General features: G+C 45.9%; 1 protein-coding gene across 1 annotated transcript in view; it reads right to left on the bottom strand.

Moving 5' to 3' along the window:
• Positions 1 to 27,229, bottom strand: part of LOC146202859 (protein spaetzle 5-like) — a 130,986-nt gene that overhangs the window by 7,709 nt on the left and 96,048 nt on the right. Inside the window, exon 3 of the mRNA XM_084588383.1 lies at positions 10,425 to 10,703. Coding sequence (XP_084444509.1) covers positions 10,425 to 10,703 — 279 coding nt within the window. The remainder of the gene's footprint in view (positions 1 to 10,424; positions 10,704 to 27,229) is intronic.

Below are 27,229 nucleotides of genomic sequence, written 5' to 3'. Positions count from 1 at the left end.
AGGATTCGCAAGGCTGACAAAAGCATATATAGAAGCTGTCGGCGCCGGCTGGCGGCGACTGAGGCCGAAGCTACACGACCAAGCTATTTTATGGCCTAGCGACAAGGGCTTTCTTATCGCCGTTACGTGCATGGCCGGAGTACGTAACAATGAACCATGCAATAGGCTAGATTTTTACTCTATCCCTTGCCTTACTCGCGCCACTTCGACCCGGGCAATCCTACGGAGGCCTCATGCGATATTCCGCATGGGGGCTTTCCCGCACAGCAATAGTTGAGTAACTCGATGTAGCGAAACTCGCGCTTTAGGAGGCGACAACAGTTCAAGTTGTATGGGTGTGGACATTATTAACGCATAGGGGAAAGGTTAAAGAAAAAAAAAAACGCGCGCTTTGACGTTACAAGTTGGATTGTTCGAAGTGGATGGCTGTCCTTGTTCTCATCAAATGTGATATGCGGAAAAGCCCACTTGCGGAAACTCGCGCACAGTTCAAGCCTAGCGATGTCCTAGCGTGACCGGTTCACGCCATAAATGATAGAGAAAAAATCGTCGAGGACGCATCTGCATCGTCTGTCTCGGCACTTTAAACTTGATCACAATGTAAATTGCACAGTCACCATGAATTTTCTATGATTATGCTTATGAAAGTTGGAGGCGTATTCGATCACTTCGAAAATTCTCGAATATAAGTGTCGAGAATCTAATATGAATAAAATGGCCCCGCCGGGGTGGTGCAGTGGTTACGGCGCTCGACTACTGTGCCCAAGGACGCGGGATCGAATACCGGCCTCGGCGGCCGCTTTTCGGTGGAGGCGAAAAGCAAGGTGCCCGTGTGCTGTGCGATGTCAGTGCACGTTCAAGAACCCCAGGTGGTCGAAATTTCCGGAGTCCTCCACTACGGCGTCTCTCATAGCCTGAGTTGCTTTGGGACGTTAAACCCCACAAACCAAACCAAATATGAATCACGTAAACATATTCGATGCATATTCAAAATGATTGTTTCATTAATTAAAAAAAATGAAGTCGCATGCTATGGGGGTAAATGTTTCAGGAGCATAACTCAACTATTAACTGCGTATTGCCGAAAATTTCTGGAATTCCACTTTAAAGGTCCTAATAGTCGGCATGGGCTCATCCAAGAGGGCCCCCTTTACCCCGCGTATAGCCATAACGTGACGCATGGCTTGACGGGAATGAATCGAGCTGACATTGTGCCTTGGAACCAGCGGTGTCCCAACTGACCACCATTTGCATGTTACAAATGAATGCGCGAGGACAAAATAAGGCGCTAGCGCGTGTAGATGTTACGATCGACTGCTTCACTCAAACAGCAGCAAGAAGCGCTGCAATGAGGTCTCTACTAGGCCGATTGCCAAGCTATATGGGCGTCTTGCGCTCGTTGTACACAACCGAGACACCGTGCAAAAGAGAGCCCGACCTGTTTTGCAGCTCGTGTTCTTCCGCCCAGCTGTTGTTGCTTGTGTGACGCCCGAGGCTATAAAAACAACTACGACGAACCGTAATAGTCAGCAGTGTCCTTGTACGCTTTGTAGCGAGAATTTGTTCTCAGGCGCAATGAAAAGTGTCAGACGCGCTTGCACAATACGTGCTCTCGAAGGCCTTTCGCTCGTGCCAACCGGAGCTATTAACTTCCTCAAGGGCAGTAGGCAAATACTGATTTTGCGCAAGCAGCGACGGACTGCATCCTAGTGGGGACGGTTGCCTGGGGGCCTCGGTTTTAAGGCTACCCGGTGCTATACGCGTGTAATTTCTTTCGTGTGAGTTTGTAATGCTTAATGTTCACAAGTTTAAAAACGAGGAAAATGGGAGAGGGGTCAAGAATTGCTGCTTCCGCCTTGGGCAGGGCAAAATATGCGTTGTTCTCGTTCGTTTACCGTCTCAGGCAGATAAACCGCTCTCGGCTCCGCTGTGTCATTAAACTGCCCCGGTGCTCCGAGGTCTTTCGGTACGACAGATAGACGTCGAGGTTTGATAGCACATACAGGCGTAATTTCGCAGATCGCGGGTCAGATTTCAAGACGGTCATACTCGGAAGCTTGCGCTGGTTGCGAGAATGCTAAAATATAACTTTTTCGGGTAGTCGCAGTAAATGGATACCGAATAGCTATTTATGCTAAAAGCTCGGAAAAAAACTGCAAAAAAGTTTCTGTTGTTACGACCGAATTTCTGTGCAGTTTTTGACGGGAAACCTGTTGTGACAACAGAACATTTTATAGTAACATCAGGAATTTCTGTGGTTACAACAGACAGGTGAAACAGAACTACAGACAACAAAAATATCCTACAGAAAAACTACAGAACTACAGAAAAATCTGACGTTTACGACAGAACTACAAAATATTTTGTCGTATTTTTGACACGGTTCTGTAGCTTTTTTGACCGGGAGTCATATCAGTAATCAGTGCGGATGGGACAACCAGCGTGACTTTCTGCAAAATGCTTTCGTTTTGCGTATAGCATGTATGCGCCATATCAAAACTTGTCAAAACTCTATTAACCGCTGCAGCCGTAGAATTTACGATCGAATGAGACGCAGTTTTCAAAATTTGTTCATACGAACTATATCGGGCGCAGGCGTATAGTTTTAGCAATGATGAGAATATATTTTCTGAAAAGAGAGGGGGGATAATTGAAGAGCGATGAGTGCGAGCTCGGACATAAATAACCATTTTGCCCTTCATAAATCGACGTTCACCGCAATCTAGTTTGAGTTAGGTGACTGGGTAGAGAGCCAGCTCGGAGCACACCTACAGTATACGAACACATTCTCTCGCTTCCGTTACCTTCAAGCACACTGCGCATCCAACTTTCTCAGAGACATGGGCCGAAAGCAGATCGATCGGGCCATGTCAAATGGTAAGGCTTAATGCCTACATCACAGCGCTCCAAATCCATCGCTCAGTTTTAGTCTGACGGTTGCCGAGCAGTAGAAACTATGGAATTCCACTTGCGGGTGGCCCATCGATCACGCTCGCTCGGCGAAGCGGACGTCCACTCCTTAAACCGCGCTGTAATGACGAGCGAGTTGAGCTCGAACGCAAACTGGCCTCGCGTAACTCGCTTTTGTTCCGTCACATTCTTAGCCGAGCCCAGACAACAACGAATCGAAATCGACGAGGCAGTCATCGCAGACTGGGTGCGAAGCGCGGGTCACGCATCCATCCTTCCAGTGGATTAATGAAATAGCTCGTACCATGCACTGCGGCGCAGTGATGACACCAAGCGGAACTTTGGTGCGAATACCAATACCTGTTAAGCTGTGCCCCTCACAGCAAACGATTGCATTAGGGGCCTGACAGGCTGTACGCATCCCCTCACTCTGCTCGCCCCTAAATGCTCAGCGCAGTGCCGGAACAAGCTGAAATTGGTATCCAAATATCACGGCAGTGCCTTCCAAGACAATGAAAACAATAATGAAAAAAAAAAAAAAAGGGCTGGGGTTCAATCCGGCTGAGCCTAGTTTACAGAGCGGAATCTAGGTTCAGCATATAGTCGGACACGGTTTGCTGTGATTTAACTCATCCATGGCTTGTCTGCGAGCGTCAAGGACACCACAACCGGGTCTAGACGACACGAAGGTGTCGAGGGCATTTCGAAGGTGCAGGTCCCAGGAGGTGAGCCAGATGAGCAGCGGTGGCGGTGGAGGAAAAGGGTAGGCAGGGGACTAGAAGGCTGTGTGCCATTGTGTGAAGCAGTGTTGTGTATTAAGCTCATACAGCTCAATCGAACGAAAAGCCGTCGGCATCTTAGTAGTAGTAGCAGTAGTACTAGTCGGCACCAAGTGTCAGAAATAATTGAAGGCTGTGTTAAAAAATTGTATCATGGTAATTTGTGTTTCTAGTGGTTGATGATTGATTGGCGTGTGGTACGCGATGACCATTTAATGAAATCATTGTAAACAATTTATTAATTGATGAAATAAAGAAATAAAAATGGAAAATTGCGGTTCAAAGGTGTCAAAATGCTCAGAATGAAAAGCCAATGTTTAATAATGTTAACAGAATTTAGAGCATGTAATTCATCAATCGATTGATTGAAAAAAATAAAAAAAAAATAAAAAAGGGAAAAACGCGTTCCAAAGTGTCGAACTGCTCAGAATGGAACGCCAATTGATGCTAAGTATCGGTGTATAAAAATCTAAAACTGAAAATATGAAAAATTAAAAACAAATTTAAAAACATCTAAAAAATGAAAACCATCTCGTGTGCGTGAAACGATGCCATCTAAATCTTGATTGCAAGTCCAGGTTAGTCTGGTTGTCTAGCTATGTCGTTCCATTAAAAACGAGACATCTTTTTCTGCTTGCTTCTTGATTGACATCTGGAGCGGCGAGCGCGCGGCGTACGCCAGCGGCGCCGGTGGCTAGGCACAAGCTCTGTGCTTCCCGCCACGCGAAACTCCTCGTTCGTACGTGGCCAATGTAGCTTTCGCTACAAAAGACTGCCAGGTGTGTGAAGTAGAAGAAGGAACAATCGCCGCCGGCTCCGCGCCCGAATGTGAGGTCAAATTATCACACCTGAAGACCTTGGCGAAACGTGGTGTTGTGGAGCTTCCGTTCCAAAGAGATAAATAAGGGTCCGAGGTCAGTAGCCATTAAGTGTGACTGATTTCTGCGGAAAGCCTAGCGGCCATAGTATTCAGTGATGCTTAGGGACGAGTGTTGCGTTGTGGCATAGCATGGACCAGGGCTGGGCAAAGTACTTCGAAAAAGTACCTGCGATACCGATACTCGATACCTTGAAAAATTGTATTTTCGATGCCGATACAAGATACAGGTTATAAATCGAGTTTCGATACAGATACTCGACACTGTCGCGTCGATGCTTCGATACATCACTGAAATCCTACCATAACAAAGGTGGTAATACGATTTGCGGCATTAGGAAATTTTACCGTGCTTTCTGGAACTTTTTATAGCATTCCTATAGCGTAGTTTTACTGAAGTGCTTAACGAATACGCCAGCACGGAGTTATTGTTTGGGCAATTGTCGTTGTCAGAACTTCACATTCAGTTGAAGCCATGGTTATACAGATGAGTGATTGCTTCCATAAGCAGCCTAGTGAAATATTTCTTTAAACTATCGCTCTTCATGCTAAACCGACCTGTGAGCATTTGGCTATACATACAAATACAACCTGTGTGCGTTTGGAGAATTGAGCAATTATATTGCCATCAGTGCGATAATGAACTTTTGAAACTGTGCATATTGTTAAAAGCTAGAAGAAAAACAAGAAACATAAAATGGCTGAACATTATTTAGTCCGGAAAGAGCGCGATGTGGGCGTGCTAAAAGCGACGCAAATGAGAAAATCCTCTCTCCATACGCACACGAGCACACCGCAGTGTCCTGTTAGATTAAGATGCCTTCTATCAGCGTGTTAAGAGGGAACCATAGCCGCGTCGACTCAAGCACCCTGGATGTAGTTAGGAAACTCGAGGTTCACTAGCATCGCTGAAGAAATGCGGCCGGCTGTAAGATAAAAGATGGAAGTATCTTTTTTTACCAGAAAGTGGCTAATATGGCGTTAGTCAATTGGCATATTTCAAAAATTAAAGTTCTTGTTTTTTTTTTTTTAATATATAGATATCTTTATAAGTTTCATTCCAGTTTGCTCGAATGTTTTTCGCAAAAAGTTGTTTGACAACGCATAATTTGTTATTCGAACTGTGGTGGAAAACTGCATTCATAGCTTTTATGTCGTGCATATCATAAAATTTTGGATGTAATATTATTTTTTCAGAAAAAAGGCGTCTAGTGGCAGCCTGTTCCCTGTGCCGTTAAAAAGGATATATTTATTTTTCGTCAAACGCCGTAACTACAAGAACCTGGTTAGCGGACTGCATCGTGGTGGATTGAGACCTTAGAAGCTTGTGTTCTTGCCGTCAAGCAGAGCCGGCAAGCGGAGCCCAGCGGTTTTGGGCTATGCATAAGAGTCTGCTTCCGACAGCACACTGAGGGCACTGCTTGACGAGAATCAAACGCCGCAGAAACGGGGGGCGGATGGCAAAGGATGGGAAGAGCGGGTACAGCAGTGTGTGTGATCCCTACTGCGTGTTTGCCTTGAGTTTCCGCTTTGTTCATATCTCTCTGTGTTTCTGTTAAATGCTTAGTAATTTCGTGCTACGCACTCGGTGCTGTGAAGTAAAGCACTTCGTGAGCACCTACTTACCATTGCCTCCTTCCGCAGAAAAAGAATCTGGAAATGTGGTTGACGCTCAGGGGCCGGTGAATTTGTAGGGAACTCAGGCGGTACTACAAGCCGAGCTGTCTCAGGGCCTGTACTACCGTCTGAGCGAGCGCCGTTAACCCAAAGTCTCACAGCTTCAATATTTGAAGTTTTCTTTAGTATCGATTATCTTTTAAAAATGTATTTTCGATACCGATACTCCGATACTTTCATTTTCAGCACACGATACCTAATACCGATACACAAAATGTATCTAAAGATAGATTGAAGATACATGTACCTTAGATACTGCCAATGACTGACATGGACAGAGGAAGAATTGTTTCTGACGAAGCATAGCCGGCCGAGCGTTCGTTTGCAACTATCACGGGATGACGTCCATCCAGTGGCGTTAGCAGCGCAGGGTGTTGGGGAAGTGTGTGTATGTATATATATATATATATATATATATAGTGCGAGAACATAACGTACTAACGTACTTAGCCGGTTAAAAAATTATGGAGCGAAGTGTACGCTTCATTTACAGAAACTCTTGAAAAAGATCGGTCCCCCGATCGAAACGTCGAGTCCAATAAAATGTTTCTTTAAATGAGGTGTACACTTCGCTCTCTTTCTCTTTCTCTCTCTCTCTCTCTCTATATATATATATATATATATATATATATATATATATATATATATATATATATATATATATATATATATATATATGTTTTGTCGATTGGATGCAGTTGGCATGCAGTTGAGCGTATGAGCATGAAAAAAACGCTGTCCTGTAACTGCGACAACTCCTGCGAAAAACAGTTGTGCCGCTAACGCTAAGTGAAAATGTTTTATTCCCTCTGGGGCATTCACATTTTCATGCAAGAATTTCAAAAAGCGACCAACTGAAGGAAGACGCTTCGCAGAAACGAGCAACACTTCGGTTCAAGGAAAACCGCTTCAGTCGAATCCCCCATTCGTGCTTCACCACCAAAAGCCAACCTAAATACATTTTACTGCAGGGAAAGGGAAATATTGGACAAGCGTGTACTCCATCGGAAGGAGCTACCAGCGCTGCTTTATCTCTAAGCGTGACTGCCGTCTCCAACTATTTTCTACACCAATCACTAGTGAACTAGTTTACTAACAGCGCTGTATTGTGCGCAATAGACTACTTACTAAACCTCCGGACGTGTTTAGGAAGCATCCAGATGGCTCAGGGACACTGTCAGCAAACTCTTGTCAAACGGAGGGCACAAATGGCGCCGCTTTTCCCAGCAGATGCATTCGCCCTAAAGAAGGGAGCCTTTTGAACAGCGTTGTTTAGCATTAGTCTGGAGACGCTGCATCGTCAGACCTGTCGATCAGTGGCGTAGCCGGAAATTTCTTTCGATGGGGGCTGGACGCTACTGCTCAGCCTCCTCTGTATCGAGATACCTATCACCAACATGTCAGCGCTCAACTGCGCCATAAATTCTGCATGCCGGGATGCAAAGGTTACACGGAAGAATAGTACCGTCCGGAGCTTTTGTTCCATGGAGTATCCTGCGCGTGTATTGTCTCAGACGAATTTCATTTGCTTAGGTTAGCAAATGCAGAACTGAAAATTCATCATAGGCAGTTTTTCAGCCATACAATTAACATTAATTCGAATACGTAGCCTTCCTGACGGACCCGCAGATGAAATGGTTGCCTGCACTCTCCAGTGCTTATAACTTTGATTATAATGTAGCATTTGCACTCTAACAAACTAAGTGTTACGAACAGAGGGACTCTCAGCAGGCCACTTCGACAGACGTTCCCCCGGCGCATAAATAGCGGCTAAAAACACCGAGATTCAGTGCGAAAAAGAGGCCCGAGAGGGAGAAAGAAGCGCGGCGTCAGAAGATCGAGTTTGGCCTGCGGAGGTTGCGTACGTGGCGTCACGCTCCATCCTAGCTTTTTTTTTTATGTTTTTTATTTCTGCACGCATTCCATCTCTGCGTGCTTTGTCGGCTTGTCTGACAGTATGACTTGTCTCCTTTGTATGGTCCGCTGAATGATTTCAGAAAAATAAATGCACCTTTCGCTTTGTTTATTCCCACCAATACCTCTTTTCGAGCGGGGAAAAAACATACTGGAGACCAAGTCCAGATTGATTTCCGGCTCTGGAGGTTGTCTTGGTCTGCGCTGTATGATAGTACAAAAAACATTCATGGGGGGCTGAAGCCCCATAAGCTCTCCCTCTGGCTACACCCCTGCTGTTGATGCCAACCGAACACCGAACGCTCTTTCTTTCGCTGCCTCATTTACTAGTGATGTCTTTTCACGGAAACCTCACAGTTTTCGCAAAACATTTTCCCTGAAGCAAGAAATGTTGCGTTATACCCACCACAATAATATTTGCTGCATACGCGCACACACATGGAAACATCTGCACACGATTGTTCCAAAACTAAGTGTGTTAGGAACACACAGACACGCCATATAATCAACGGGTAGAGTAGGGGTTCAAATCTTAGCGAGGCTGTTAGAAAAAGAAAGTTAGTTTTGATTAACGAAATCTGGAACACACAAATCTTTTACAGACACTTTCTACATAGCTGCTTTTATAACTTCTGTATGGTGACAGCAGTTCTGTCACCTTTTTAGTATCAATGCAGAATAATTGAAGAAGATCGCTGCAACAGCACACACACAAAAAAAGAAATATAGTTGACAGAACAAAAATGGCCCCAGTTTTTTCCAAGGAACCGCTCAATGAGAGCGAACACCTTGGACGCGGCCGATCGCACTCCGAACACGGCATGTGAACAGCCGCCGGGGAATGTCGCCGCGACTGAGCTATGACTGTCATTGCGGCCTGCGTCGGCTCCGCCCCATTAGCATCTGCTGTCGGCTTACCACTCTCGCGTGAAAAGGCCGCGGGTCCGGCACAAGCGCTGCGTTCACAGCTAATTAGCATCACGGTCACGCAGCGGTGGCTACTGCTGGCTTCTTCCCGCTCACGAACGGTCTGACTGCACAGAGTCACTCTCATGCTGACGGTCACAGTAAACACGGCAGCCTGGTAGTGGCCGTGGTCAGCAGTAACATTTAGGACAAATGTCAAGAGGTCCCTCTTTTCTTTTCGAGGTCTGATGGGAGAGGGGAGTTGGGGAGAGTGACGCACAACTGGTATGGTGCAAAACAAAGAGCACTGCAGAATCTTCATTGAGTAGTGCGAAAGCACGGATGCTGCTGTTGGTTGATTCTGGTTGCTTAATTTAGTTCTTGTTTACCCATTTGAGCATGGTACTTTCAAATTGCGCGCCAATCCTTTCCTATGCCCTCTTTCGGCTCTACTTCCGGTTGCGTGACGTGACATCCTTAACGTCACCCTAATTGACTGCCTTAATTAACTACTTTAGTCTTTGGTACTTTCAAACTGCGAGCCAATCCCTTCCTATGCCTTTTTTTGGCTCGACTTCAGGTTTCGTGACGTCACATTTTTGACGTCACCTTAACTGACTGATTTAATGAACTATTTTAGTATTTCATACATCCAAATGTGGCGCCAAGCCATTGGCTAATGAGACCACTTTCGCCTTTACTTGACATTTTTTGTCTCTAATTAATTACCAAATGAAATAATTGGCCTCATTATTTTTTGCACACCACAGTACGTCACCCTCTATCGATTGGCACTGCTCAATCACCTCTACCACTTAATAATTACTCAACAACTGCTGCGGACACGATTTTTCATTTTTGCCTCTAATTAATTACCTAATTAATTTATTGGCCTATTTATTTTTTCGGACACAACATTACGTTACCCTCTATCGATCGCACCACTCATTAGCCTCTACCACTTCTCAATTACCCGCAACTGCTGCGGACACGATTTTTCATTTTTGCCTTTAATTAATTACCTAATTAATTTATTGGCCTATTTATTTTTTCAGGCACAACATTACGTCACCCTCTATCGATCGCATCACTCATTAGCCTCTACCACTTCTCAATTGCTCACAACTGCTACGGACACGATTTTGCGGACGCGGCCTGCGGACGCGGTCTGCTGCGGACAGAAATCCGTGAACATAGCGAAGCAATGCTCTCGCCTTAAAAAAAAAAAAGGACACAGAAAAATGCCACCACGATAGCAGGCGGCAAGTTAATATGGCGCTTATGCCACCAGGTCCACGTTACAAATGCGGCAGCCGTCTCACGAGGACGGAGCCCTCCCCTCGCAGACCTGCGCAACGTACCTGCAGACTTCGACGCGCACGGGCTGCTTGAAGTCGCCGCCGTCGTTGACGATGAGTCGCATGTCGCCGTCCTTGTCGACGCCGAACCGCGGGTAGCGCACCTCGACGCGCACGTCGCACACCTGCGCCTCGTCCACGTCGCTGCCGAACGGCACGCGCACGCGTTGCTCGGACGACGGCGGCGCCAGGTCGTCCAGCAGCGCTTCGTCGCGGTCCACGTCTGCGAAGTAGCTCCGGAAGGGCGAGCCGCGCAGCTGCATCACGCTCGTCACCAGCTCCCTGCGCAGCAGCACAGCCACGCCTCTGTAGGGCTCACGTCCTGTGTTCTGGGACAGCGCTCTTAATTGTGAAGCAACTGTGAGATATTGTAAGACACTGTTATGCACACGCTGATGGGAATCGTCTTAACTTCCGATGCGTAGCGAAAATTTGCTTTCAAGTTTTTTTGTTTTCCTGCGCTTGCAGCGAGTAGTTGCAACTGCCGTACAAAACAGGCGGGTTGCGTTTTTGAAAATAAGTGCAATAAGAAATGATCTTGAAAATAACAGTCATCACCTGAATAATAAGAGCGCCACCTGCAAACTGAAACTTTCTCCCCTCTACCCTTGTTCAGCGCTCTTTATGTAAGCCGTCTTCTTTCATTCGTTCTACCTGTACTAACTTGAATAATAAGGGCGCCATAATGCAAGATATTTTTTCTGGTACCTGGTGGGGCTCGAAGGCCTATTTCCGAGCACTTCAACCTTAAGAGGTCGAGCATCAGGAGGCGGGGGATGCACCGGTGGGCTAGTTGGTTGACGATTTGGTAAGAACAGCGCAGCGGAATGCACAAGGTCACGGGACAGAGAGCAGTTGGCAAGCGCTCGTCTTGCGGCAAAGCGCGAAATTTAAATCGCGGCAAATACCAAGCAAGCTCCAATATACCCCAGATTAGCAGCTGAATGTTTCGCGTAGACCTGTGGGGCGGTAAACCTAATATAACATGACATGCCATTCTAAGATTTGCTGGTAAAAAAAAAAAAGAAGTAAATGGCGTTATATTCCGGAAAGAAATAAAGGCGATTATATTTCAGGTACTATGCAGGATCAGTGCTACCGTGTCCACATTCTGTCTTCGCACCTGCTGTATCTGCTTTGTCGCGCATCACGTTTGCGGGTAGCGTCCGGGAAGCTAGATGTCCTCTCGCACACCTGCAATGTTCCGAACACGACGCTCTGTGCCTCGGCTGCATCCATGGCCCATCCGCAACGCAGCTGAAGCTGCATGCCGTTGCTGGCGGATGCATCGTAAAAGCGCCAGCTACTTATGCGAACGCGCTCAGGATGCCACTCAAGCGAATTTCACGCTGTGTTCAGCAATGTTTCCTGGCGCTTGGCGAAGCCTTGTTGCGACGGCGCGTCCCGCATGCTACACGAGCACGGATGGGGTGGTCACCTGATCCCGGACGTTGGATGTTGGCACACATGAATAGTAGCCCGGCGCGGAGGCTGGTCGTATTCTCTCTAACAGTTACCGCTGTAAAATGGGGGGGACAAGATCTCGTTTGGTCACACAGCCAAACTGCAGGTACGGAGGTACAGGTGCGGACCTAAGTAAAAGGAGCATGCTTTTCCGTTCAAATTAAAATCACGCTTTCTGCACTAGAGATAAGCAAACAATATTTGTACAAGTAAAAGGGCACTGATGTCTACTACCGGTTCGCACATATCTTGAATGCCAGTTTCAATTGTGCAACGCGTGAAAAAGTTTAGAAGCAAATCGCGTGCTCCGTTTACTTTTGTTCGCAGGGGTACTTGTTATATATAACAAAATTACTTTTGAAAAGTAATTAAATTGCACTATTAACTGCTCTCCTAAAACGGCGCGAATGTAATCAAATAACAGTTCCAATTAGAGCTCTCAAAAAGTCATGACATTACAGTTACTTCCAAAGAGTAATGTAATTACTTTCAAATGTTTTTCGTTTGCATGCATAAGAAAGCTATGTAATCAGAGTAAACAAAAAAATACCCTCTCCCCACTCGGCGACGTAAGCATTATTTCATTTTCTCTCATAAATGGGAGGAGAGTCCTCATAATGGGAGGATAGTCGTCCAAGCCGACTATCCTCCCATTCCTCCAGAATTTATAATTAATTGATTGTTTGTATAATAAATTACACATTTTTGAAAATTTGCAATGTCTTGACACTTTTTTGTAGGATGCAATATGTTCTCTGTGATCCGGCTGTTTTTTCTAGCAAAGAATTCAGTGAAATGCCTAACTTTGTTTTTTGTTGTCCGAAAAGAAGCTATAAAGGCCCCAATATAGTCCGACGTTTTCGACGCGTCTGCCAGAGCCGGCGACATCGGCCACGGTACGTTGGCTACGACGGGTGCGCCAAAAAACTATCGCCTCTACAGTCTGGCGCGGCTGGCGTGCACGGCGCCGCGGGGCGCATGCGCACAAGACGCCCTCGAGGTCTTGTACGTTTTCGGTGTGCATTTTCGAGCAGACCACAGGCACCTGCAGGGAAAAACGGGCTGCCTATATAGACACTAATTACTGTTACGATCAAGGCAATGATGCGATGTGTTTGCTGCGAATGTTCAAATGGCACAAAGCATTTACAGCCAGCCGTGGAGACGTCCAGCACAGAAACGGCCCGCCCGTGTAGACGACGGACAGAACGGTGATTGTGGACGTGCGTGTTTTACTGAAAACTAATCATAATTTAAGTATCTGTACTATTACAGAAGAGTTAGAGGTTACACAGTAATGAGGATCCCATTCTCGGTCGGCCGCAGTTCCTGTAGAATTCCATCAATTTCGCGAATTCACTGGTTGTCGCGCCAAATCGAGTACGGCCTTCGATTCCGGCGTGTACCGGTCACAACTCTATGCCAAGCCGCTTCCGCAGTTTCTGGTATTCTTCCACTGAATGTACAGCGGATAAGTGAAACACCACCATCGTTACACCTCCTAGAGCAATGCATTAAAAAGGGTATGGCACACGCATTGCGGCACAGCTGTGCCCGGCCGCACTGCTGACAGATTGCATCCCAGGCATTTTTTTTTTCTCGGAACGTCTCTGTAGTCGATACGCTTGGTATCATTGACACAGGGCTGCCCTCGAATGCCTTCTAGCAGCTTTTCCGTAACAGTGTCTGAAACGCGCGCGCGGTCGCTGTCTACATAGCAAGCCGCCATCTTCAGTGCGCCTGACGAATGCTGGGGTGCGTGGCCGGCGCGGCCGGCGCGGTCGGCGAGAAATAGGCGAGATTCTATTTGCGCGTCGGCGACGTTGGGCCGCGCCAGCTCGCGTTCGCTACGTCCATCACGCCGTGACGTTGAAGTATAGACCTCGCTTTTTCACTGACGTAACGTCGCGGAGGCCGGCGTGCTCGCGCGCGTGCGTTACGTCGGCCTATATTGGGGCCTTAGGCCGGCGTGCGCGCGCGTGTGCATTACGTCGGACTATATTGGGGCCTTAAAGGCCCCAGCTTTGTCGCGCATTTGCTCCTCCTTAATGATTTGTGGAAATATAATTGATTAATTAATGCGCCCATAAACTTTGAATACATGTGATGGTCAATGCCGCCGCAGCCCGAGTGCAGGCAGGTTTGCGCGCTCAAGAAAAGGCATGTGCTCACGAAAATTCAACGCTCTTCGCGGCGTATATGTCATAAAGAAAAACACAACCCACGCTTCCTAAGCTAAATAAAAAGCTTCAAAGGGTATATGGACTCGACGCAGCAGCAAAACTACAGGTCTCACAAACCACACTAGTTGCGAAACTAGTCTCTGGCGGTTCGATTGAGCCGAAACATAGAGGTCAGTAAGATCCCTCTACCGAGGGTGTCTATGTTGCAGTCGCCTGCTACAAACTTATATTTGCGAGTAATTGTTGGTAGTGCTAAGTACCGCTAACGCCACGCAAAGCACCACAGGGTCCGATTTCGGAGTTTGCGTCGTTTTCAGAAGTGTCGTTATCCCCCTGACCCCGAGTGATCTGACTGGCGGAAACGCTGAAACCGGAAGGTGTAGTGACATCCGGTTCCAGTGTTTCCACCAATCAGATGGCTCAAGATATGGAAGAAAACGACTCTTCCGAAAACGACTCTTCCGAAAACGACGCAAACTGGAAATACGGACTCTCTGGGCCAGATAAATCTCTGTCGAAGATTTGGCGCGACATGCCAGCTGTTTTTTTTTTTTTTTTGTCTTTTCACGTTACCTGGATGCTTGAGTATACCGGAATTTCAAGCGGAGGAATGGAAGGAACTGCATAAGCGGGCGCAGCTGCTTTCACCGCAGAAGCATAAATTACCTACACTTTGCTTTGACGTGTATAGGTGCCTTAACTAACAGCAGAAGGAGAAGTATTTCTGCAAGCGTGGTTTAAACCAACTACAGGTCTCGCACACAACACCAGTTGCGAAACTAGTCATATGGCCGATGTATTGAAATCTGGCGGTTCGATTGAGCCAAAACATGGAGGTCAACGCACTGAGATTTCTCAATTGTCGCGAGGGAGATGGAACGCTCACTGGCGCTTGGAAACCCAAGTTTCCGTAGGGGCTAGCGGTAGGGGACTTCTATTCTAAAGATCCCTATTAGGGAGTTTCAGATTAGGGGTACCCTATCAGTTAGGGGGATAGGGTAATAGCGGGTTGACAGTGCGAACACGCAGAGCTCTAGTACGAATAGGCGAGGGGTGCGGTAATTACTCTGGGCATGCGCGCTAGCTCCCTGCTATTACCCTATTCCCCTAATCGATAGGGTAATCCTATTCTAAAGCTCCCGATTAGCTCAATCAGCGGTAAAATAATTAGAGGAACCCTTGATCTCCAACCAATGAAACGGCGCAAGCAGACGAACACAGGAAAAGAAGAGGAATAGAAAGTAATTTCCTGTGTTCGTCTTTTTCTGTGTTCGCCTTCATGCGCCGTTTCATTGGTTAGTATGAACCAAATAGCCCTTTAGCAAGTACTTGATCTCTGCATTAAGGGTATGACACGATAGAGGCCTAGTGGCCCTCTGGGGTGCATCTGTACTGAGAAATCGACGCAGTCGCGCAGTTTGCACTCAGAAAGCAACTTAGAACGCGGAGGAGCAATCTGTCTCAACAACTAAGTATCAGATTTCGATTATTCCGATGGCTTCTGCATGCCTATTTTTACGATGCGTTTATGTCAATTCTGCGGGTCTGCACCAGTGACGTCCTTTCTACCGAAATAACTGCGCAAACATTTATTCCTGCGAGGTCAGGCAAAATAGATAAAGGAAAAGCATAGATATATGAGGCAACCCAGAAATGGTTTCTGCGATTCGCATCCCGCAAGGTTTCGTCTATGGCTGTAGATGCTGTGAAATGTACGATCAGCACGCGTGCATATATATCATGTCGAAACGCCTAATGCTGAAACAGTTATCTGGTAGAGCTGAACATTCCGAAAAGAAAGTGCGATAAATTCGGCCGATGAAGCGATATAAGAGCGGGGCATGATGTGAATGAGGGCAAATTGCATATGGTCCAGACGCCATAGCACGGACACAGTAAAGGTGTTTGCATTGCAAAGTCGTGCTTAAATGTAAACAAAAAAAAAAAAAAAAAGGGAGAGAGAACCGTGAATTCCTTTATTGGTCTAAAATTCTTAGTTGTCCTAATATTGAAGACATGGGTTCGGTTAAAACGCTAGGAGTCGCCTTCTATCAAGATTTGTCAGGGTGTGGTTTTGTTCCCCGCACCTTCCCTCCTCCTGACCGACCACCTACGAACACATCTCAAGCTTTTGGCCACGTAGCCTTAAGTTTTGTTTACTTTTTTCCTTGATAACGATGAACATTTTGGAGCCTATCTGCCCACTTTTCCTTTGTTTATTTGTGCCTTTTTATTTTTTATTCTAATTTGTTTTTCTTAAATTTTCTCTTGTGCGCGCGTCTGCTCGTTTTATTTTATTTTCAAATTGGTTTTGTCTGCGTTAGCCTCTAGTTCGATGCGGGATTTCTAACACATTTATTTATTTATTTTATTTTTTTCTGTCTGGAGAGTTGCACAATAAAGGATATATCTTGGAATCCTTTTTCTTTTTTTTCTACAGAAAGGGGCAAAAGGTTGAAAAACCTGACGAGGCCGCGGCAACAAGCAAAGTTTGACAGACCAGTGAAATAATACATTATCAATCCAGGCATATACAATCTAACACAAATAATAAACGCATATGCCTCAAAGAGATTGTTACACACGTGAAGCCACAGCAGCAAAAGAAGTTCACAACAAAAACAAAATAGACCGTATTACAGACATATACAACAGAATCATAATTGGCCATCCAGTCATAAGCTGCTAACAAAGGCTATTGATTCATTTGCTCCAACCAAGAAAATGCAACCAAAGTGTTAAGATCAACATACAGAAACCTTGAAATGTTAGATTGGAGAAAATTCAATATTGTTTGCAATTAGGTAGGCTTTATGTTACGTTTGAATGTGTTGCTTCTAACAGAGAAGCCAACAATGAGATCGGGCCTGTTAAGAACAGTGGGAACTTGGTAGGTTAGTGTTTGTTTGCCGTAGTTTGTTCAAACTTTAGGGGTAAGTTTCTTGTGGGTTCGAAGTTTATATCTCGCTAGGCTATGATCTGGTATTGATGCATGTAGATTCTGCCGATGGATGTGTTTTAACAAGGGTAAATAATAAATCTGATTGGCTTTTAGCATATCATGGTTGATGAATAACGGTGCAGTAGGCAAATGTTGTGGTCTACCATAATACCCTTCAATCGCTCTTAGAAGCCTCTTTTGAACGACCATTAATCTTTCAAGGTGTCTGCGGGTTCATCATCATCATCATCATCGTCATCATCATCATCATTAGCCTGACTATACCCACTGCAGGGCGAATGCCTCTGCCATATTTCTCCAATTAACCCGGTCATGTGCTAGATGCATCCACTTGACCCCTGCGAACGTCTTAACCTCATCAGCCCACCTAACTTTCTGCCGCCCCCTGCTACGCCTTCCTTCTCTTGGAATCCAGTTTGTTACCCTAAGCGACCATCGGTTATCCTCTCTTCGCACTACATGTCCTGCCCATGCCCATTTCTTCTTCTTAATTTTCACTAGAATGTCGGTAACTTGAGTTTTTTCTCTGACCCACTCTGCACGCTTTCTATCTCTTAATGTTACCCCTACCATTTTTCGTTCCATAGCCCTCTGGGTTGTCCTCAACTTAAGTAGAACTCTCTTGGTTAGCCTCCGCGTTTCAGCCCCATAGGTGAATACAGGCAAGATGCAACTGTTGTATACTTTCCTCTTGAGCGATACCGGTAAGCTGCTAGTCATAATCTGCGAGTGCTTGCCAAATGCGCTCCATCCCATTCTTATTCTTCTTGTTATTTCCTTTTCACGGTCCAGATCTGCGGTTACTACCTGTCCTAAGTAGACATAATCGCCTACTACTTCCAGTACTTCGCTACCTAATGTAAACTGCTGCTCCTTCCCGAGACTGTTGAACATTACCTTAGTCTTCTGCATATTGATTTTCAAGCCTACCTTTCTACTTTTCCTGTCTAGGTCATCAATCATTATTGGCAGTTCATCCCCCGAGTTGCTTAGCAAGGCAATGTCATCAGCAAATCGCAGATTACTGAGGTTTTCTCCATCTACCCTTATCCCTAACTGCTCCCATTCCAAGTCTCTGAATACTTCCTCTAAGCAAGCTGTGAATAGTACTGGAGAGATTGTGTCTCCTTGCCTAACACCTTTCTTTATGGGAATTTTGTTACTTTCTTTATGCAAAACTATGGTTGCTGTGCAGCCACTATATATATCTTCCAGCACTTTCACGTACGGCTCGTCTACCCCCTGATTTCGCAATGCCTCCATCACCGCCGAGGTTTCTATTGAGTTCTATTCTGTGGGTCGCCGTACCACAAATGAGGATGCAATATGTGAGCCGCGAATAGAACAACGCATGGTATATTGAACGCTTGGCACAAACCGGTACTAAACTAGCGATCTTGTACAGGCAATCGGCAACGTTGCTGATGTCATCCACCAGTTTGGAAGCATGAGTGTTCCATGAAAGATTTTCATTACAAACACCAGGGATTTTATGGTTATTGACTTGTTTAAGCTGTGTGTGTTCATATGTTACATTTAAGAGATAGCGATCGACATTATTTATTGGTCGGAATATAATATAATTCGTTTTAGAAAAATTTAGGCTAGGTATATTAGCCTGTAGACAGATATTAAGATTTTCAAGGTAAGTATTCACCAATATCTTCTAGAGCAGGCAAGGAAAGGGCTGTAAAGAATGCATTAGTGTCGTCTGCATACATGACTATGTCAGGTGATTCAGGTATCCGAGAGATGTCATTAATGTTTATTATGAACATAAGTGATCCTCACATGTATATATAAGCTTTCGCTACCAGCCTTTTGTTCAGTGTTAAACAGACTCCTCACAAAGTGAAACAGTTTATTGACACTCCTTTCTCTCTTTTTTTTTCTACATTAGTTACTGCTGGCTCTTCTCTTTGGGGCTACAACTTCTTTGACTAATTTTAGTCGGCCCTTTCTTTTCCAGAAGACAGCTGCCTGTGTGGTCAACAGTGCTTCCTTTAATTTCTCTACCGGTGCACAGTTTAAGGGCCTACAATTATTTAAAATTCTGAACAATCTTCATTTTCAATTAGCCTTTCGTTCTTCGGCCAACTTAAGAAGCCGCCTTTATTAGAGCACAAACTTTTCTGAATGTTGGTTCGTGCCGCACCCGCTTATCAACTATGCCAATAAAGTGGTTTGTTATGCTCTACCCATAAATAGTTTAATGCTCAACAATGTTGATGTTATTTTCAGTCCTAAAAGTAGCTTACTAAAACATTTCTGCTTCTCCTAAGTATAAGCTTTGTACTTCTTCCAGCGTCGCACTCTCTCAGTTTTTATTTAGACATTGTATAAGGATGCTTATTCTTTCCCCTCAACAAAACTCCTTTGTTTCAGAGCATACATGTTGTTTGTTATTTTAATGAAGAAGCATTACTATTCGCTTCCTTGAATTTTACCGGTTTGCCTGCGAAGACTTCTACCAGAAACTACACGGGGAAAAAAAAAAAAAATTCCCCGCCAGTGCGTTTCAAATTCAGTCCCAGGCCGAAGCAAAGAAATTAGCTTGGCTGACTCTATTCAGCGATAAGGGAGGGGGATGTGTGAGCGTGGTCCCTAGTCCTGAACCCGCTGTCTATGCTTTAGTTACTAAGGCTCTTAGGACCTCGAGTCGCTGGCCACTGTGTTAGAGCAGTGCGCCATCTCGTTTTTATTTATTTCCTGTTCACTGATGTAGTCAGTTTCTTCACACTTTAGGTTACCAGCCAAAGCGTTCTAGAACACTTTACTGCCAGCCTTTAGAGGGGCGCCCTCTTCGAATGCTATCTGCATCGCCTTCACTTCGCTTACAAATTTCCAGTGAAAAAAAAAAAAAGAAAACGTAATTAGGTCTCCTTCACTATAATAAAAAGTTTAAAGCGCCCGCACGCTAAATACTTAGCTGAACGTGGAAAGGAATTTTGCGTCTGCATGTACAGCAGTGCTTAGTCGAGCTAAACCACCGCATAGTGTCTACCCGAGAGCGTATAGTTAGGGGCGGCGACAACGAGCCGGGCGCGGTAGCTGCCGACTTCGACCACCGAGGCAAGAAGCCGGAGCCACCCAGCTGAAAGCGGTGGAGCTGTCAAGAATGGCAACGGCGGGAACCATCCCAGAAGAGCCAAATAAGAACCCGAGGTTGTTTGGCCGGTCATCGACTCCGGTCAGCGAGCGGACGGTGGGAAACAAAAGGGTCCCAGTGGCTCCGCACGGGCTGGTACCGCCAAGGAGGCAACGCGGGCATTCTCCCCTGCTCGGTAGCCGTGCGGAGGAAAACAAAGGGATCGCTGCCGGCTATGTTTCTCTGCGTGCCGACGGCGCGGCGGCTTCTTTGACGCGGATGTACATGCAGAACATTGGCCACCGGCAGACACTGGGCGCTTCTGGTGCCGGCATCTTCACCGCTACAACGACATCTTCCTTTACAATGACGGCCTATAGGGCGAGTTGGTTTATGACTTGACACGCGTGAGGTGCCGTAGACTTCCTCCTTGTCACCAAGTACCCCTTCTAATAAGGAGTGAGAGTATGTGCAAGTGCGCGATATTGAAGTGAGCAGAACATACTCTCGACTATTGGCCCGCTCCTCATTTAGGGAACCTGGGGAATACGAACCCTATAAAACTCTGTGTGTGTTAGGGCACGGTTGTTCTTCACTGATCATTCAAAAATGTAAATAAAAAAAGTCTTCTTCATCCTTCCACTGCGTACTCCTTCGCTCCGTAGCTATACCCTAGTTTCGGCCCCGATTTTGTCGGATGTCGGAGTAGGTAAAATGGAGACCTTTAGTTCAGGGGGTCCCTTCTTTTAGGGCTCTGTTCAGGTCTCCACCGAGAACTGTGACAGCTACTGCGCCTTTACTTTCCTATAAACCAAATTAAAAATGAAGTGTAGGTGTCCGTCGGAAAGTGAGAGAGGTAGAGCGCTTCATTATTCTAGGAATAAAAATATTTAATGAAATCCGCGGGACGAAAAGGCGGTTTTAAAGGCGCTATCGTGCTTGCTTTAAATGTAAAACTTGAGCGTCCCCGTAATTTGTTCTGTAATTTTTCTTTTCTAACATAACTTAAGCCTATGTCGGTCATAATTGTGTGCATTTGCATTGCTGCTGCTCCGAGAACGGTTGAGGAGTGGTCAAGTTGTAGCTTGCAACATTTTTTTTTTTTCCATGGCTCGTCATACAGCTGTAGATTCTGTCGAATTCATTCAAGTAACTTACAGTCAATGAAGCAAATCCTGTGAACTGTGCTCCAAATGGCCGCTGGTTGATCAGCACTCGTTCGTGATTAGCACTCTGGCGCGTATGTGCATTAGTTTCGTCCAGATGGCCGGAGGTGATCAACGATTTTTACTTCTACACAACACTTCTTTTTTTTTTTGTTGCGGGTGATAGTAAAAGCAACAGAGAGGAGCCACAAAAGGCAAAAAATTGTAGCCGCGATTGCCGGCTATCCTGGGAACGATACATGAGCCGCGGTAGCCGACCTTACTGGAGCACTTTCAAAAATGACTGCTGGGTGGCTTTCAGTAGAGAGACGCCGCACCTCAGGTAGCAGGTTTGCTATGCATATTCGGGAGTGGAGCCGGCTGCTCGTTGTGTGCTTTGGAGCAATAGTCACGCCGTGAATGATGTTTTCGACCACGTTTACACTGTGACAGAGGTAGCATCCGCTGGCAATGTATTGTGGCTCAAGTTTCGAGACACCCCCTGGAAAAATATTTGTTTCGGTAAGCGTTAAGACACTAATGAAACGCTCCGGAGGTAAGATTTGCATGTCTCCAGCTCGGGAAGCAACAAGATACAAGAGCGAATGTTTTTCGTATTTTCATATGATAAAAATGGCAGATAATCTACCTTTCGCAAAATCGTGACCGAACAATTACTGCGGGTGGCGTAAATAATTTCAAGGAGAATCAGCGACATATATCTGATGAGCGGAATACGAACATGCCATTTTAGCCAGCGACAAATTAGTATCGGAAATCCTCTGCGCGAGTTCGCGGTTCGGGATATGAAGAAGAAAGTGTTACTTCATAAAGGTTTCAGTTTTCTTTCTAGGCTCAAGTTTCCACTATCCATAGAGGCATAATAAAGAAGGTTGAAAATGAAAACAATATACGCCTCCGAATGCACGAAAACAAATTAAGGGAACTAGTGTCAGGACAGTGCGACGAAAGTGTCTACCAGTATTCAAGTATGCGTTGAATACTTGTTATGACGCACAAGCTATGACCTTCTTTATATATATATATATATATATATATATATATATATATATATATATATATATATATATATATATTTCTAATTACAAATATATGATTTTTTGGATCTGCCATACACTGGAGGAAAGCTCGCATGCGCACGCAAAATACATAGCGCTGACGTGCGCCACACCGCTTAAAACAGTTGTCTGTGTTCAGACAATGGAGACGAAGTAGTACAGAATGGATGAAAAAAGCTAATGTGTGGACGTTGGACAGGAACCTTGGGACATGGGAATACGAGTCTAATCGCCAAGCTGCCGCAAAGGTTTTTGGTGCGAAAGCTCCCTACCTCATGACCAATGCTGCTAAACCCAAGGGAGATGTGAGGCTTAACCTTGAACTGACCTTGTCAGCCTAGCAGTGTGACAGTAAAATGAACAAACAAAAAAAAACACAACAAAAACATAGGAGCACAGAGGATCGGAACCCAGATATTCCCTGTGGAAAGCGAGTATGGAACCTCGTATACCTATAGTATAAAGCGGCAGCCGATCGCCCCTCGTGTTAAACTGCCACTGTTGCTCTGCGTATTGCATGTCATCGTCTTCATCAACTTTTATCCATAGGCAGTTATTAGATGCAGAACACAACGCTATAGTACTGTCTTCTCAAAGTGCACAAAAGGTGGGAGATGGTTTGACAACTGGTGTGTATGGAAGGTCCGCCAACTATGTGCGAGGTCTCTTAAATGGACTTGGCCCTCCCGTTAAATATCGGTAGCCAATCCTCACTGCTTTACGCATTTCCAAAATTGCAATTTGAAAATTCAGTTGACCTGCGTTCAAATCCGACTTCGCCCACACCAAAAGTCGACTTGCCCATCCCCCAAATTTGGGAGGACCACCACCGAAATTAGGAGACATTAAGCGTCGATGGATAGTTGATATTTGGACGCTTTCGCACGATACTAGGTTGGTTGGCGAAGTCAAACCGTCTGTTACTTCTTTTTTAATTATAGCGACGTCTTCATAATTTTCCACATCAGACACAATCTGAAGTGGACGTTGGTATTAACCGAGGAAAATCGAACAAAATTAGCTCTGCGTTCTTGCGCATATTTGTTCGCAAAAAAAAAAAGAATGTATTCTTTTTTTTTTTTTTTTTTTTTTTTTTAGTGTACGGGGTTTGTAGCGCTTGCATTGCTGGAGTGCGTTACAGAGCTTGCAGAGCCGGCTGGGAAAAAAGCTTTCGAAAACTTAAAAAAACACCGTTTCGTGATGCACTACTCCTTTTCCTTTTCATTCATTGGTACAATTAGGCCTTCGCAAGCAATTTTTGGTTTGATTTGGTTTGTGGGGTTTGTCTCAAAACGACTCGGGCTACGAGAGGTGCCGTAGTGGAGGGCTGCGGAAACTTCGGTCGCCTGGGGTTCTTTAACGTGCACTGACATCGCACAGCACACGGGTGCCTTGCCATCACCTCCACCGAAAAGCGGCTTGCCGAGGCCGGGATTCAATCCCGCATCCTTGGACACAGCGGTCGAGCTCCCTAACCACTGCGTCACCGCGGCGGGCACGATGTAGGCCCTCATCGTGCTTTTCGGAGCCACAGGTCTGGATTCCAGCCAGTGACAGTTGCGTGTACTGCGCTGTGCGTACCCTACATAAGTGTGTGCTGCAATGTGCGTACAGTGTGTACCCTACGTGCATGGAACCTGGCGATGTGTATTTTTTTAATTTATCGTATGCAGTGATGCGCGTGTTTATGCGCTTGTGCCTGCATACGAAAGGGCAGAAGTCCTCTCTATCTTCCGGAGCAGTGAATGGTGTGCATATGCGCCCGCTGCAAGAATGAAGAGCTCTTCTCCGCAATGTGCAAATATGAATACAGTGACAAAGTGTTACCGAGCGTTTGCGCCTACTATGAAAGATCAAAGTTCTCTGAAACTGTGCCAATATGTATACAATGCCAACTGGCGTGTATGGAAGTGCCGCCAACCGTATGCGAGGTCTCTTGAATAACTTGGATGCATGCCCACAAGGTATTTCATTGTACTATGACATCGTCACCCTCTATTTGTTCTCTAACTCTCATTTACTTCCTTTTCCCCCTTCCCTATTGCAGAGTTGCAGGCCAGGGTTGTTTTACCACTGGCCAACCTCTCCGCCTTTCCTTTTCATTGAATACCATTCTCTGTCACAGCGAGGTATACACCCTTTTCTCTATATATTCTTAGATTCATGCGCCTAAAAGGTTCCTTACATGAGAGTTAAAAAATAAATAAATAAACAGTACACCCGCGCACCAAACCGTTGTTTCTCCCTCTGCGATTGAGAGGGAGTGAAATGTTAGTGACAGGGAAAGGGAGAGAAGTAGAGACGACCAGCGATAACAGCGCAGTGAAACGGGCTGCACACCTGGGACAAGACACTGTACAACGCAACAGGATCACGTCCACGCACGTGCTCTAGTGAGAGGACCTGCTGCAATGTACAGCTGATGATATGCTGATGAAATGGTGATGAAATGCTGATGCACGGACATATGTCTGCTTGCAATTATAGTGCAACGGTACGCTCGAACCAACTCGTGTTGCAGACGGCCTCTAATTTTCCATTTGCTTATGGGAGCCTGTAAGGGCGTTCCAGTAAATGTGTACACATTTTTTGGAAGCAAAGAATAAAGACGTTTCTCAAAAGAGCAGGTGAGCAAGGGAACAACAAGAACAACAACAGCAAAAAGCTGCGATTTTGCGTGCGCCATTCGAGTCGCCGCCCTTCCAAAACGCTTCGGCGGTTCGGACTGAGTTGTAGAAGCCTCCGTATGGACCGTAGGAACGAGACTTTCGGCCCGTGCCAAGGGAGTTCAAGGGGCCCCAATGTCCCCACTAGCTAGCAGCTACAATTCTCACGTTCTTTCTGCGCGTAGGGCAGGTGCTAGGAGGAGCCTGGTGTCGACGCATAGTATGACAGCAAGCAAGTATGGCTGACATGCATGAGAACGGAGTGTGGTCAGACCGACGTGCTTTCAGCAGCCACGGCAGTCGGATCGAGGCGGCTGGTGCTCGACTAAGAGCTGGAGCCTCATCAACTAGAAGCAAAGGAATCTGTTCTCAGAATGCAGATCGAGCAGGCTTCAGGCTCGAAAGATAGTGTCGCAGTTTAAGCTGAGGGCATGTTCCACAGCGCAAGGCTGAGTTGAAGTTTAGAGTTGACATAGGACATAGAACCCCATAGGGCGAGCATATTGGCTTAGGCATTGTCACTCTGTGAGCTGGAGTACAGAAGTTACGCGACACAAGTATTCCTGTGTGATGAAGCGATACTACGACCCGGTTAAGCCGCAGTTTTCGTAAAGCCCCACAGGCGCAAGAATCAAGCACGGTCATGACTTGCCATTCGTATGTGAAGGTACCTTGATTAATAACCAAATACAGAACTGCGGAAAATGAAAGAAGAGGTCGTTTCCATCGTCGTAGCAGGCTGCATGAAAGTCGGTCTTAGCGCCGAGAGGCTCAAGTGCATCCACATGGGTAAAGACGAAAGCGGCTCACATCCGAGAAGCCTCCCCATACGCACTTGGGACGTTCGGATTCGCTAAAGAGGGGAAACGGCAATAACGCTGCCGTCCAGCGGAGCGGGAGAGCGACCTGTGCGCTACATGTGTCAAGGGCTAGACCTCTATAGACTAGAAACTGCCCGCGCGACAGCCAAGGGAGCAGCGAGCCCGCCAGCGGAGTCCGATACCGTAAAGTTACGAGCGTCCAGTCTCCCCGCTGCACGCCCCGCGGCTCCTACATGCAAGGGTAATGGCATTGTCTCATAGCTTAGATGTTTTGGGGGATCTACCGCCATTGTTTTAACTACGTTAAAAAAGAACTTCACAAAAGCGGCGGAAAAAAGGGGTGGCTCACGACTGTGGAGTCCGTAGAATCGAGCGCTAAAAGCAACAGATGCATTCGTTTTGAAAACACTGTAACGTGGCTCTGAAGCTGGCCTTAAAGAGCGTGATTTTGCGAAGAAGCAAGGATTTATTGGTGTTCCCGTGGAACATTAGCAGCTAGATAGAGCATTGTACAAAATAAAGTACGCGCAAATAATGTAACCTTGCTAATCTTCAGTTTCACAATAGCACATTCCAAGCTCCCAGCTACTGCTCTGCGACAGGCATTATTAGAGTAATGTTTTGCTAAAGCTGTTTGTCGCACAGAGCAAAGCTGCCGCAGCACCAAAAACTTGTTTTCCGTGTGACAGTAGTCAAGTGGGAACATTTGCGCATGGCTGCGAACAAGGCTGGTATGTACACTCTTGAGAAGATTGGCGCACTTCTTGCCGTAAACGAAACGGCGCTCATGAACGCTCGTATTTTCAAGGAGCATGGAATGTATAAGGAATTGAAGACAGTTTGAAGAGAGAGAAAGAAAAAAAATGAAAAAAAGATGGCCAATTATATCGGCGCAAATTGGTTTCTGCCATCCATCCAAGATATTGCAACCAATTGCCGTCTTCAACCGGGAAGAAATGAAACGCAAACAAGAGAAGCGAAATACTAGGACAAAAACACAAACAAGCTCCCCAAGAGGAAATGCAAGCAAAGTTGATTAACACTTCTCCAGAACAAACTTGGAATATCGGTCCGTTCTCAATCAACGAGGTTATACTCTACTTCGTGTTAAACGGCACAGGCACTAACTTTGACGACATTGGGGCAAAAACGGAGAACGCGGATAATGTTGCTGTATGCGCCATGCTAAACACTGTTCATTGTGCTAGAAACTGCTGAAGGCGATTTACTCAAATTGCATCCAGCTGGGAAGAATAGAAAACGCGCTCCTTGTATTGGCCTGAACAGCCTTACGTCGCCGAAATACAGGGCGCGTCTACGCTGTGCTTGTAGAGCTTACGTGACCTGAAATTAGAGCACGCACGTTCTGCCAAGCGTTGCGGCTTCCCTGACTGCATGAA

The sequence above is a fragment of the Amblyomma maculatum genome, chromosome 1 (genome assembly GCF_055883805.1).
Source record: "Amblyomma maculatum isolate TAMU_Amacu chromosome 1, ASM5588380v1, whole genome shotgun sequence".
Classification (NCBI taxonomy): domain Eukaryota; kingdom Metazoa; phylum Arthropoda; class Arachnida; order Ixodida; family Ixodidae; genus Amblyomma; species Amblyomma maculatum.
Note: the sequence above shows the minus strand (reverse complement) of the source record. Positions and strands in the feature narration are given on the sequence as shown.